The sequence below is a fragment of the Papaver somniferum genome, chromosome 1 (genome assembly GCF_003573695.1).
Source record: "Papaver somniferum cultivar HN1 chromosome 1, ASM357369v1, whole genome shotgun sequence".
Classification (NCBI taxonomy): Eukaryota; Viridiplantae; Streptophyta; class Magnoliopsida; order Ranunculales; family Papaveraceae; genus Papaver; species Papaver somniferum.
Genome location: NC_039358.1, coordinates 99,914,780 through 99,929,484, shown reverse-complemented (window position 1 = coordinate 99,929,484; position 14,705 = coordinate 99,914,780). Strand labels below are relative to the sequence as shown.

Sequence of the window (14,705 nt, the reverse complement as noted above, 5' to 3'; positions counted from 1 at the left end):
CAATCATCTTATGCACCAATCGGCAACCAATCAAAAATGAAAAGAAAACCCAGGATCTCATTTGACCAAAAACATCTCAAGTTTTATCAAACATCCACTGAAAGTCATTCAAAACACAAATATTTCCAAACCTTAAAAAAGAAAAGCTGCTGCTACTGCTGCTGCTACTACTACTAGTAGTATTAGAATTAAACTACCCCGAATAACATCTACTAAAACGTTACCTACAAACCAGCTCCAAGATGAGTGGTCTTGCCACCAAAGTCCAGAGTCGACCAACTTTACAAGTCAGTAATCAAGTTATCGCTGTAATCCTTTGAATCGACCTGCAGTATAAAACCACATCAGGATACACTGGGAAGAAATAGTTTACAGATGCAAGTATCTCAATACCAGCCCTTGTTCAGAGCGTAATTAATTACATCAGAAAAACAAGAACACTTAAATATAACAACCGGAATATATATCAACTATTTTTCTTACAGAAATTTTACACGAGATGCTTAGTCCTAAATGACCCTGCTACTTGACTACTTTAACACTGTCGAATCGGACTAACAAAAATTGAGATTTGGTTTTAGGGATCTTCTTGATCTCTCAGTATAGTATATACTATTTTACTAGTGAAAGAATTGTTCCACAAGGTTCCTCTGGTTCATGTTCACTCTCTCCTGTCGGCGGATATTTTGCCGGTGAAAGAATTGTTCCACATGGTTCCTCTGGTTGCTGTTCAGTCTCTCCTGTCTGCTGATATTTTGCCGGTGAAAGAATTGTTCCACTTGGTTCATCTGGTTGCTGTTCACGCTCTCCTGTCTGCGGATACTCTGCTGGTGAAAGAATTGTTCCACATGGTTCCTCCGGTTGCCGTTCACTCTCTCCTGTCTGCGGATACTCTGCTGGTGAAAGAATTGTTCCACACGGTTCCTCTGGTTGCTGTTCACTCTTTCCTGTCTGCGGATATTCTGCTGGTGAAAGAATTGTTCCACATGGATCCTCCGGTTGCCGTTCACTCTCTCCTGTCTGCGGATATTCTGCTGCTGAAAGAATTGTTCCACATGGTTCCTCTGGTTGCTGCTCGCCCTCTCCTGTCTGCGGATATTTTGCTGGTGAAAGAATTGTTCCACATGGTTCCTCCGGTTGCCGTTCACTCTCTCCTGTCTGCGGATATTCTGCTGCTGAAACAGTTGTTCCACATGGTTCCTCTGGTTGCTGCTCACCCTCTCCTGTCTGCGGATATTTTGCTGGTGAAAGAATTGTTCCACATGGTTCCTCCGGTTGCTGTTCACTCTCTCCTGTCTGCGGATAGTTTGCTGGTGAAAGAAGTGATCCACACGGTTCCTCCGGTTGCTGTTCACTCTCTCCTGTCTGCGGATATTTTGCTGGTGAAAGAAATGTTCCACATGGTTCCTCAGGTTGCTGTTCACTCTCTCCTGTCTGAGTATGGTCTTCTGGCTTGGTCTTTTCTGAAGATACTTCTACTATTTCTGGACGACCATTCTGAGACGGATCGGATTGCCTCTTGCTTGAATCATCTTCACTTCCATTTTGATCAATTTTTGCCTCATCAGGAAGCTGCACCAGACTATAATTGCCACTACCCAGTAAGGGACTTAACCTTGCAGCAGCCTTCTCTAAGCTTTTCAAGTCCGGGGTTTCCTCGTCTCCAACAGTTTCCAAAGCATTCAATGAAGGAAGCTTGCTCTCAAGGAAGCCGCCAGATGAGCCTGCCATACTAGGAAGGAGAAAATCCTCTTTTGCGGTTCTTGGAGGAGCTACACAAGAAGATGATGATGCTACTGGCTGCAACACCTCAGAAGAGGGGAACACTCCTGGTTCGGTAGAATGGTTTAGATACGAGGGTGAAGGAGAATTCATCAGATTCAGGTTAAGAGAAGGATGGTTGGGTTCAATCCACGGGGATCCTGATGAACTTATAGCAGCTACTGTTGGAGGTGCTAACCGAGTGGAGGAGCATGACGCAGAGCTGTCACCAAGACGCAGACTTGGAAAGTCCATCTTGTCATGTGTTTTAGGCTTGAGCTTACGCAATCTTTTTTTCTTCATATGTTTGCGTGGATCCTTCGGCAGGCAAGGAGGAGGGCCTGGGACTGTAAACGGAGGAATGGAGGGATTTTCTTCCCCGTAGAGTAGGCGAACCGAGCGAGCTATTGCTGAGACTGTTGGTGGAAGGTCAGGCTGAGGTGGCCTTGCTGGATTGATACTGACAACTTCTCGAAGCCAATGAGGAAGTCTGCTCACCGTAGAAGTACTACTACTCCCACCCAGATCATCCTTTATTAAAGAAGGATCAAAAGGCCCAAATTTCATTTTCCTATCAGGGTTATTCAGCAACTCGGTCCTTGTTGACTCCTCATTCCGCACAAAATTATGGAAATCACGCAAAGAACTCAAAGATCTATCCATGTAATTGGGCAATTTGGCATATTTATTTGAAACCTCTTGGTTTTGCCGTAAATCTGAATTACTCAAGCAGTTCATGCCCATTGAACCCAAGCTACTGCTTCCCTTAGAATTTAGTAAAATTTGCTGCTCTAAGTGAATGTTTGAAGAAGTCCCCGGTCTATCAGAGGCTGGTGAGGTAAAATCCCCAATGCAATTCCGCCTAAGACTGTTTGATAGGTCATTGGTAATGTGATGATTTGGATCGGCAGGAGGTAGAAGGCCCAATTTCATATCTGTCAGATGACTTCGAAATCTAGGGGGTGGACAATTATCTGACGCAAGACCAACAAGTCTACTTCCTTGAAGTGCCCTTGTCATCATTCCATCAGAAATTCCTGGAAATGAGTTAGCTGATTTATTAGATCTTCCTGCCACTGATTTTGGATTTACAAAAGTTCCATCATCGAAGATTTTCAGTTGCTCTTTCTCCCACCTATCAAAAAGATCCTCAACGGTTCTGTATTTCGAAAACTTCAGCTTGGGATCTCTGAGCATGGTGTCCCAGTTACCGCGTCCATATCTACGAACACCAATCCAGAGACTATCAAGTTCATCTTCAGACCAAGTATTCATCTTCGGTTTCTTCTTAAACGAGTTGCTTGATCCTGATCCAGATGCAGATCCAGTTCTCATCATTATATTGTCTAGAACCTTCTTATGATTTTCGGGTAATGAAGGATACGTGGACCTCATCTGACCTAAACCCAACGTCGGAGGTGGTACCTCTCTCAGTGGCTGATTGTTATTTGGTCCATCTTGTGACCCCAATCTGAAATTTGGTAGCAACGGCATTGTGGATAAATCAATTGGATCTTCCTGTCTAGGTCCTAGGGATAAGGAAGGAAATAAGTCGGCGTAAGACTTCGGAGCATTCTTCAGCGCATCCCAGAACTTGGGCATCTCTCTTTTCTCAAAACCTAAATTGGGAAGTGTCATTCTTTCTTGCAATGAAGGGAAATCAGTAGCTGAACTATCAAGAGGATTGGAAACATTTCCTAGAGTGTGTGCAGGAGGCCCCTGCAAATCAGACCAAACGAGATAAACATTCATCGTATCACAACTCTCCTGGATAAAAATATTAAATATAGAATATAGAACATGTTTGCTGAAAACATACCGAACTAAATGGAAAACCACCATCAGGGATGCTGCTTTTGAGGCAACTAGGTAAGACATCCGCTGTCTCTTCAGCAATTTCCTTACCTTTAGTCTTCCTTCCAGATGAAGCTTCAGCACCAGAATTAAGATGGAATGGAAAATCAGGTAAACTTGTGCCTGCTCTGATTTTACCAGAATTTAATCTTGGTAGATTGCAATTTTCATTTTTGTTCCTCTGTGCTGACTGCAGCTGACTAGCATTGGGAGCACATAGTCCCAAAACTGGCAACAGGTTTGGATCGGTAGGCACATAACTCATAGAATTCATGCTTTGCAAATAGTATTCATGAGAAAGGGGGGCACGGGGCCTAACAGGCGGGTAGTCCAGAGAATAACTAAGACGACTTCTGAATCCTTGCTTAGAAGTCCTACTATGTTTCGACACTGACATGTTCTTGTTGTTTGGTGTATCTACTGGTTGACTCTGGTTCGAGTTGTTATCCTCCAAATCAACGGCTGAAGCCTCCTCTTCAACAGTTTCTACTGATGGCGACGTTGGTGGCAAAGGTCCAAACTGTTCCTCACTAGTAGGGCAAGATTCTTTGATCACTTTACTTAGAGCCACACGTTCTTTTTGTCGAGTACGAAGCTTTGAACTGTTCATATGAAATGTTTAGCAAGACATGTGATCTATACCTGCAAGACTTGAGTACAAAATGAAGGCTTTGGGCTTACTATTTTGTTTTTAAAGCTCGGCCAGCTGGTGTATATTCCCTCTCTGGTTCGACTTCTTCCACTCCATTCCCATTCTGCTTGGACGTATTAGCATTTGTTACAATCAGTAAGAGTAAAGAAGATGCATTTCAAGGCTATGATCAGTAATTCACATGTCTGGTAAAATAAATAAAAAAAAACAAGCTAATCTATAAAAGGGGAAGAGGGAAGTATTCAACCCTTCATCAGAATTCAGCAAGAATAAATCTCAACAATCTATGTTCGGACCTAATATTCAAAACAAAAGTAATCATTTTAAAAATAACAAATCTACTACCTCCATTTCAGCTACGGTTTTAGAAAATACCAAAACACCTAAAATATCAGATCGCAGACTGCTACCCAAAATATATGCAAGAAGATCTGCTGAAGAAATTTTATGCATGATCCATAAGAAATTGTTCAGTTGAGGGTCAAATGACCTGTTGTACCAAGTCAGCTAAACTGAATTCCTACGTCAAAGAACATTATACAACGAGCTGATTTTTCGCTTACAATAGAGTTACTCATGCTAATGATAGCCAAAATCTATCGTTAAGTATAGCTACAAGGTCTTTAAACCATAAGTATAGCTATTACACAAAGAGAAGTGATGGCCAGAAGCCTTTCCTCTACTTGGGTATGTCCATTAATGAATCATCCCATTCCATACATACAAGCTAAATCATTTTTCAAACTATATGGTATAACTACTGGAGAGACAATTACCATTGGAGGACTTCATCATCACACCAGTGCCTTCCGACAATAAAATGCTGAACGGAATAACAAAGACATAGCTTAAATGTAAAAAGATAAATTAATACCTCGCCAAATGTTTCAGTTGGATGTGGAGCAAATGTTTCACTGTAAGAAACAGCTTTCCTTAGGCGCTTCCCTCGACCAAGAGCTGCTTCAACATCATTTTGGTATTTCTCCCATCTACAAAAATTTCAAACCCTGCTGCTCAGGTGAATATTTCGATGCTTGAGAGTAATTATCATAATAGGAACTAATGCACTCAAAGGTCAGAACAGAGGTTGTAAATCAATCATATAAAACAGGAATAAATAATAGAAACAACTGCAAACAGCTGACCTCAAGCGCAAGAGTCGGTCCCATTCATTTTCTTCAGTAACACCAACCATGGGATCCTCTTTCTTCTCGGGACTTGGCTCAGAGACATCCCCCGGGATAGCAGGAACGGGTTCAATTCCACCTTGTTCTTCAGTTGGTTCATCGTTCCATTCCACTGCCTGAACAAAGAGCATAAGAATCAGACGTTCAATAAGATTACTACAAGGCATTCTCTAGTCATATTACTCCAGAACATCAGTTTTATGGAGGAAAAGAGAATAACAGGGTGTTTCTTTGTAAAGGTGATATTATCCATAAGCCCCAATAGCAGTGCTTCTTAATCAGTAACATGACCTTTTCGCAATTGTGACATGACTAATGAAAAACAAGTGATAACACATATAGTTCACCAAATTGATCAGGATATACATGAAGATGATAATTACCACGGGTATGATATGAAAATAAAATTTAATTAACTGAAGTTCATTAAACATAAAGTCAGTTAAAAGATTCACCTTTACTGAACCAAGCAGGTCATTGTCGATATCTCCATCAGCCCCTTCAGAGGATCCAAACTGAAGATTTGAACGATCTAGCAACTTTAAAATAGCATCTTCATCCCACGAAATTTTTGTGCTTCCATCCGTACATTTGTCTTGGTAAACGTCCCCCAAGCCACCAGTCCTCCTCCGATGTTTCTGCTCTGTCTCTGTAACTTCAAGTCTGCCGCTAGAATTATCAGTTGTATCTTTCTCGATACCACCAGAAGAATCACTAAACAGTTCTTCTGTTCCCCATCTTATAATGTCCTCAACTTCTTTCTGAGACCCAGATTTATTAACAAACAGCTGATCAAGCATCAGTTTTTTTTTGGCCACCTGCAAGATACGCTCCTCAACACTAGCACGAACAACAAGTCTATACACCAAAAGCCTGTTAGACTGTCCAATTCGATGAGCTCGGTTCATTGCTTGAATATCGGCATGTGGATTGAAATCGGAATCATAAATTATGACGGTATCAGCAGTTGCCAGATTGATACCTAAGCCACAAGAGCGTGTAGACAACAAGAAGACAAAGCGACTCTTATCTTGGTTAAATCGCGCAATCGCAGCTTGACGGTCTGCAACTGACACCGAGCCATCCACCCTTTCATATGTTTTTGGGCCAAATTCAACATTCAAATAATCGTCAAGGATATCTAGAAGCTTAGTCATCTGTGAAAATATCAGGACACGATGGCCTTCCCTTTTCAAAATCTTTAACATTGAATGCAGTAGAGTTAACTTTGCTGATGCCTTTATCCGCATGTCTTGAAGGAACTCTACAGAACCAGCATCGGGCTCAGTACCCGGAATGAGATATGGATGATTGCACACCTTACGAAGCTGCATCACAATGTTAAGCATTGATTGTTGAGCAACACCCTTTCCAATGTTCCGCAAAATCTGATAGTTCTTTGTGAGCATTGCACGGTAGTACTCAGCCTGGATGGATGACAATTCGACAGGAACCATGCGTTCAGTTTTAGGAGGAATATTTTTCATAACATCCTTTTTTAATCTTCGAAGCATATGTGGTGCAACAAGTTTCTTCAGCTCCTCAACCTTTTCAGCGGTCGTAAGATCATTAAACTTCTCTTCAAATGTTGAAAGAGAGGGGAATGAAGAGGGCTGCAAGAAATTTAGCAGATTATACATCTCGCCTATGTTGTTCTGCAGAGGAGTGCCAGTTAACAGTACACGGTGTTGAAAAGAAAATGTGTTGAGCGAACTGAAAAGTTTACTCCCTGAGTTCTTCAAACGGTGCCCCTCATCAACGATAAGAACTTCCCATGGAACCCCACGAAGATGAGAGGAGTCGGCAAGAATCATTTCATATGTAGTCAAGAGAACATTAAATTTGAACGATGAAGTTTTCCTGTTAGAGTTGTCTGGGTCACTGGCATGCCATTCATACTGTCGAATTATAGATCTTGCTTTTGCGGACCCATGATACTCCACCACATTTAAATGAGGAGCCCATAATGCAAATTCTGAAAGCCAGTTAGGCATTGTAGAAAGAGGAACTAGGACAAGACAAGGCAACCTAGCGTGAAACTCAAAATTTAGGGAAGAAATAAAAGCACACGCTGATACTGTTTTACCTAACCCCATCTCATCTGCGAGAATCACATTTTTAGATTTATGCCAGCACCTACGCAACCAATTTAATGCTTCAAGTTGATGCCCAAACAGTAAACCTCCTTTCAGCTCCTTTGGTTGCTCTAAAAGAGTAGGTATCTCACTTTGTTGACGCTCACCCTTAACACTACCATCGTGTTCTTTTGCAGAATCTTTGTCCAAAGTTTGACGTTCAAACTGCTGGAAGTCCTCGACAAGATGCGAAGCCTTCATGATGGTAGGTTCATCCAGTCTCTCCCAAGTGCATTCATCGTAAGAAAGACCAAACCATTTCACGAGAGCTTCAGTAACTCCATCTGTTGAAGAACGAAGAGCGAGCACTCGTTGAGGCTGGCTCCATTCTTCTTGGCATATATTTAAAATTGTGTTTCCGTACTTTGCCTTGTAATTTTCTAGTTTTCTCTTCCCCACAACTTTTAGTTGTGTTTCAGAAACCCAGCTATTGTGAATATTCGATTGCCCAACCCATTTGACCAAAAATTCATAGACAACTGTACTTGTAGCGGTGTGACAAGCCGCTTCTGCTACAGATTCCTTCATCTTGTCTTGCTCAGATCTATTTGGCGTCATTTCCATGACCACATCTCTTCTATGTTCCTCACATGGCTCATTACTATTGTCCAATTTAACGTTTTCAGGACATTTTCCAACATCTGTATCTCCTGCAAAATATTTATCCTGAACGTCACAAGCAGGAACTTGAAAATCTGAGCCAACTGCATCTCCTTCATCTGTACATTTGGCCAAGGATCTTTTGAGAGTGGATATTTCATCCACACTGATACGATTTTCATCACTTTTCCCCCTAACATCATCCCCTTCTTTACATACACTGGTAAGAGAAACTCTCTGAGTATGTATTTCAACCACACTAATATCATTCTCATTCCTTTTTGCCATGACATCATCTCCTTCATCTACATGTTCATTGGCCACAGATCCTTTGTTGGTTTGTATTTCATCCACTCTTATATCATGTTCACCGACAGTTTCCCCAAAACTCTGGTTCATGGAAGCCTCAACAGTAGTAGCACTAACATCAATGGACTTGTTTTCTGGCGAATTACCATGATTTTCTGCTATCGACAAAGAAGACAGGTGACTTGCAACACCTATCGACTTGATCTCGGATACTCCATGTATGAGAGATGCGGAAGATGGTTTACTACTCTGCACTCGACAACCCAGAATTCGATGGACCTGAGAAGAAATACGTTTAAGTATAAAAACAATAATAACAGATAAACATGGTGAGCAAACTCCGAACAGGTATTTCAAGATGATGTGCTTAATATGTTGACAATGCACGGACTTGGGATAGTACATGCAAATAAATTGTTTTGAACAGTCAATTACCTGCTTAGATTCAAGTGGAACAATATCTTCATCCATGATAGTTTTATCAGCATCTGCTCCTAGTTCAGGTAACTCGTGCAACGAGTTGGACACTTCCAAAGGGAAATTCTGCATTCATAAGTATAGAGACCCCTTTAATAAACCAGACAGCTTAAGTAATCCCACAAGTTTGCTATAGTAACACAAATGCAGAGTCAAGGTGAGATCCGAAGATTATTTCAAGAATATAGGATCCTACCCCTACGGAGACGGAAAAAGAAAAATTGTAACACAAAAACTCAGTTTCATCAATCTAAATAACTCATCCGGATAAGTCAGATATATAGTATAGATAGTTGTCTATGGGACTAAATAACTTACAACAAAAAGATGCATAAGAGAAGTGGTATTAACATGACACAAACACGTGTATCCTATTCAGAACCAAGCCAGCAACACATGAAGTTAAATTGTTCTCAAGCAAAAATCAAAGGGCTGATCTGGGCGGGACAGGAGTGGGGCCTCGTAGAAAGCATTAGAGGGGGATTGAGCACTTCACATAGGGGACTCAACAAGCAGTTTGGTACAGTCTGGAGCCGGGTAATGTGAACAAACAAGTTGCGCGTGATGCACCTACATCTCTCAGTTCGATCACCCAAAATGACGAGCTATCTGTGCAAGAAGGAACTGAGCATGTTCCTATTTGCACATGCATTCTTACAGACATATATCATACCCTATTAAGATCCCTTAACTCTATAATTAGTCATCATTTTGGTAGATGTTTAAGCCTCGAGTACTTTAAAGAGTTCCAATAACTTACTACCTTGGCATATTTAATCATCATAATGAGCCCAGGTCAAACCGGCAATTGAAATGGTGAATTACATAGGGACTGACATGTACAACAAAGAAAAGAAAGACATACCGCATCATTTTGTTGATCATCTTCAGATTTTGTTCTACATTCCTCCCTGGACAGAACTGTAGAAATTTGGTTGTTCACGGGACTACGTTTACGACTTCTTTTACTCGTTTCAGGAGATACAGAAATCAACTTTGATCCACGATCGCGAGATGTTTTTATAACACAATTTCCCTTCTTGGCCCCAGATTTTTTCTGATTATCAACCAGAATAACTTTTTGGTTCTTCTTCATATCCTTCTGAGTAGCACTAGCTACTGAAGAATTGGGAGTGTCCTTTGGAGATCCAGTACTACATGGGAGCTGAGATTTTCTCTCTGAAGATTCATCTTTTGGTTCCCATACCGCTTTAACTTTTCGCTTCCTTTTCTTGGCTTTCTGACTGTCAGTACCACCTGGTGTGCAGTTCAGCATCTCTTGCGAAGAACCAGTAACGTGCAGGATATCGACTTTCTTCTCTAAAGGTCCATCATTCAGTTCCAAGACCTTTTCAACTTTTCGCTTCCTTAGTCTCGTTCTAGTATCAGCACCACCCAGTGTAGATATAACCATGTCTGGTGGAGATCCAGTGCTACACCGGATCTCAGATTTTCTATCAGAAGATCCATCATTAGGCTCCACGACCTTTTTGTCCTTTTTCTTCCCACTTTGGACTCTCTGAGTGGCACCATTCATAGTAGAACTAACGATCTCCGCAGAAGGTCCAGTACTACATGGGATGTCAGATTTCCTCTCTGGAGTTTTGTTATTTGGATCCAAGAGCTTCTTAACTTTTTTCTTTTTTTTCCTGGATTTCTTACTGCTGACACCACCCAATGGAGAAGTGAGCCTGTCTTTTGGAGCTTCACTATGACTTGGGACCTTCTTCTCGTCAGACTCATCAATAGGCTGCAACTCAAAATCTCTTTCAGAAGATGAGGCCTTCATAGTAGATGAACTTGACTCCCTTTTCTTAGATGCCTCTTTTGGAGACAAGTTTGGCTTCTTCTCATTATCGATATTTCCACACGGTTCTACGTCGCCTGCATCAGCCTCATGTGATGAATGGCTGGATTTTGATCTACTTTCAGATAAACCGTCATATTTGCCTTTGCTAGAGGAACTTTTCTTTCCAGGATTGAAGCTTTTCGAAGCTCCTAACTTGTCAGATTCAGATGATTTAACTCCAAACCCAGATATTTCAAGCTTTCTTCTTACCCGCCTTGAAGACTCCGGACATCTCATGGACTTTTGAGAGCCATGTGCATCAACACAGTTAGGGCATTGCCACTTCCCAGGAGGAGCACGCTTATCCATGGGAATAAAAGAGTATTAGTTCTGAAGTTGTTATATACCTATATTTAGTAAATTTTGAAAGGCCGAAACAAAAATTTTAGACACCATGGAAATAACCAAGTCGAACCAATTCCTTATATTTGTTGTGTGGGTGTGTGCAGAAATCCCATACAGGACCATTGCATAATGTGGCAAAAACGGTGGATATCTTAGTTACATTTTACACAAACAAATAGGATGATATAGTTCTCCACAAAAAAGGATTACATTGTGAAAGACTACATACCTTGAGAGGAGGATTAAGGCACTCTAAATGATATGTTCGGGGACAGCTATCACAACACAGCAAGTTGCCACCAACATCACATATTACACATTCATAGTAGTACTGAAGAAAAGTAGAAAATCCATAGAAAATTAGTAATTTCAATCGAAAACCATGCTAAAAACTTTACAACTACAATCACAAACATCGTTACGTAAACAATCAATCTCAGGTTCTCTGTAGTATACTCGCATTCTCAGCTTGTTGCTGCCAGGGTTTTTACTCGATGCTTTGCTACACTTGGTCATCATGGGGATAGAAGTCGTAAAGTGTTCCTGTATAGTTTGACCAACATATTAATGAGCTAACTATTTCCTTATTTCTGATATATCACATGCATTCTGAGTGACCTTGTAATGCTGCACACCTTGAGTGAAATTTCTTAACGTCGGTATGATGGCTTCATGACCTAAATCACTGGAAGAGTTTCGCTTTGATCTAGCCTTTCATCATTAACTTATGTCCCAATTTACATCTTAAAAAGATAGACGGCGGAGATGCTACAGGCAAGATAGGATAGATGTATAGAAGTGCTCAAAGAGACCATTCAATCCAGCATTTGCAGAAAGAGAGCTAATCTTAAGTTGCTGCCAGTCAGTCTAATCCGGAGAAATAAACAAATGCATAATAAAGAGAGTAAGAATCTCACCCCATCATCTCCTTTCCTTTTCCGTAAAGATAGAGGCGAGATGTTGTCACTAGTCAGCTTGTCATCAGCAGGCAGAGTGATCCTCGAATTAATTTCTGAACATACAACAGATACACTTTCTTTACCATTTGTTGCAGACAAAACTGGGCCACAGGGAATCTTTCTCCGTTTACGTTTCTTTACCCAACCTTTATCGATCCCTTTATTACGCATAGAACCATTCTCCCTCATCTTCAGTTTCCTGGGTTTAACTTAGAAAAAGCCAGATGCATGGCACGAGTAAATGGCCCCAGACAAGAATCCCAACTCCCATGTATCAGGCAAAGCTACAAGGCTCAGTCCCTTTTCTGCTTATGAAGAAGAAAACGAGTTACAAAACAAGCAGTCTATTGAGAATGCAGAGAACTGACGATTTTTCACACCACAATAAACAGTATAAAATGCACCAAAAATGCAATATAAGGCATCATTCAGGAATATCCAAAAATTGCTAGGCTGAAATTAAGCCTTGAGACGAGTACACTATGAAATAGGACATGGATTAACTCAAGAAATTGGAGAAATATACTGAGGGCTTTAATGTTTACATTCAATGTGACTATCCTAAGTAACTCAACTGTATTACCAAGAGCAGGATAAACATAATTTAAAGAATCGGCAGACTCATATTAGCGTGGGAGAAAAGCTAGAGATATAATTATGTCAAACAAGAAAAGCACACACAATGACTACTTCCAAATCGAGAAATGACAGCATCAAGTTCAAATAATGGACTAAATATACTGCACAGCAACTAGGTAACAGTCAAAGAATCACAAATAACTCAAATTATGAACCTAAAATGTTGTTCAATCTGAGGAAACTAATTTCCATGCAACATTCACAAAATGCAACAAACCTAACAAAAGCCTATAACAGACCTCAAACCACCTTATGAAAAAATTAAACTAGAAGCGAAAATGTGAAACCGTATCAGCAATCGCAGCAACAATGACTGTAAACACCAATTCCTACAATTAAAAATCACATTTTGAGTATAAAATCTCAATTATTACGAAACATAGAATAGTAGATCATTGAAACCCCAATAAAAATCCAAACTTTAAGTAGACAAGTAGCAAAGACAACAAAGAAACCCTGAATTCCCTCTACTTGACACCCAGACACACACTAAGAAACCCTCATTCGGAACAAGTCAACAAGAATGCAAAGCAAACATAAAATAAACAACAGGATACATGGAAAAAACAAACACATTTAACAAAAAACATAAAGGAAAACAAACCTGATGAAGCTCAACGCATAAGCAGCCCACAGATTCTCCACCCAAATAAATTCACAAAAAAAAAAAAAGAAGAATAAGAATAAGAAGAGGAAGATCAAAGCATGGATAAGAAGATGGATATATTGATTAAGAGAGTAGTCAATAAGAACAAAAGGGGAATCAGAAATAGAATTAGGGCAAACAACAGCAGCAGCTGATACGAGAGAACCGAGAAGAAGAATAAATAAAGAGAGAGAGAGAGAAATAGAGAGAAGTAGTATAAGATACGGATTTGCCGGGTTCGTAAAAAAGGGGAGGAGAGACTATAGATGATGATGGGATGGATGAATGGATGGATGGATGCATACATACATAAAGCAAGGAGGAGAGGAGGAAGAGAAGAGTTAGTGAGTAAGTAGTCTGGCATGGCAGGAAAGAGGGGTCTTGATGTTGGAGCCCCGCTATATCTGTTCCAATCAACAACTGCCACGTGGAGCATCTAAGATGCATCTTTCCTCCAAACTCTATGCTTTGCTTAGATTTTTTTGCTTTCTATTTTGATTTTGTTTCCTGAGGAGAGAGAGAGATGAAGAAGATATAGCCAGGTTGATTATAATACGCAGGCAAGGAAGGAAGGAAATTAAGACAAGTCAAAGAGGGAATGAATGAAGAGAACCAACGAATGAATGAAGAATGAGATCTTGGTTGTGAACTCAGATCAGTTTAGCCGCCAATTTTATTTTATTTTTATTTGTGTTTACTGATTTATGTTTTTCTTTTTCATTTTTTAACTTTTCTTTAAAAATCGCATTACACCGAACTGTTGTTTTGATATTTATAGCAGCTAGTTACTTTTTTTTAGATGTTACTTCTGTTGTATTGCATATATTTACTTACTAATTTCATATTCAAACAGACTTATTTTTTGGTATGAAAATATTTTTCTACAGATTTACAAACTCAAATGTTACACAATAAAAATGATATAGGGAGATAATAATTTTGTAGTATGGTTTCCAAATTCGTATTAATTTGTCCATTATTTATTCAAATCCGATAAGGTAAAACTTATTTATATTTCTATCTCACCAAGATACGTATTTTAACCAGGATAGAAAATTTATGTAAATATCTGGCGTCAAATGTTTTTGTTAGAATTTTTTGGATACGCATTTTTTATGATTGATAAAAAAAAATTGTGTTTTTGAATATTTGGCGGGAAATTAAAACGAGATTAACTGACTTTTGAAATGTATTCGTGCTAACAACTATAATTGCCAAGAATCATTGATATAACTGAAAATATGAACTATTTTTCTATATTTAACAAACAAAAAATAATGATTAACCGATTT

At 39.8% G+C, this 14,705-nt stretch overlaps 1 protein-coding gene across 1 annotated transcript; it reads right to left on the bottom strand.

The window, feature by feature from the left end:
* Positions 1 to 327: 327 nt before the first annotated feature.
* On the bottom strand, positions 328 to 14,063 carry LOC113295249 (protein CHROMATIN REMODELING 4-like). The gene is made up of 11 exons (XM_026543602.1): positions 13,372 to 14,063; positions 12,087 to 12,433; positions 11,399 to 11,500; positions 9,841 to 11,124; positions 8,934 to 9,041; positions 5,910 to 8,777; positions 5,413 to 5,570; positions 5,142 to 5,256; positions 4,297 to 4,370; positions 3,581 to 4,217; positions 328 to 3,480 (listed from the first exon to the last, which is right to left on the bottom strand). The coding sequence occupies exons 2-11, from the start codon at positions 12,315 to 12,317 to the stop codon at positions 613 to 615; spliced, it is 8,445 nt and encodes a 2,814-aa protein (XP_026399387.1). The 5' UTR covers positions 12,318 to 12,433; positions 13,372 to 14,063; the 3' UTR covers positions 328 to 612.
* Between the last annotated feature and the right edge of the window lie 642 nt (positions 14,064 to 14,705).

Coding starts and splice junctions, on each gene's coding strand:
- LOC113295249 (XM_026543602.1), bottom strand. CDS start 12,317: ATGAGGGAGAATGGTTCTATGCGTAATAAAGGGATCGATAAAGGTTGG. Junction 9,042..9,840: donor ATGATCAACAAAATGATGCG/GTATGTCTTTCT, acceptor TTATGAATGCAG/AATTTCCCTTTGGAAGTGTC. Junction 4,218..4,296: donor CGAGCTTTAAAAACAAAATA/GTAAGCCCAAAG, acceptor TCATATGAACAG/TTCAAAGCTTCGTACTCGAC.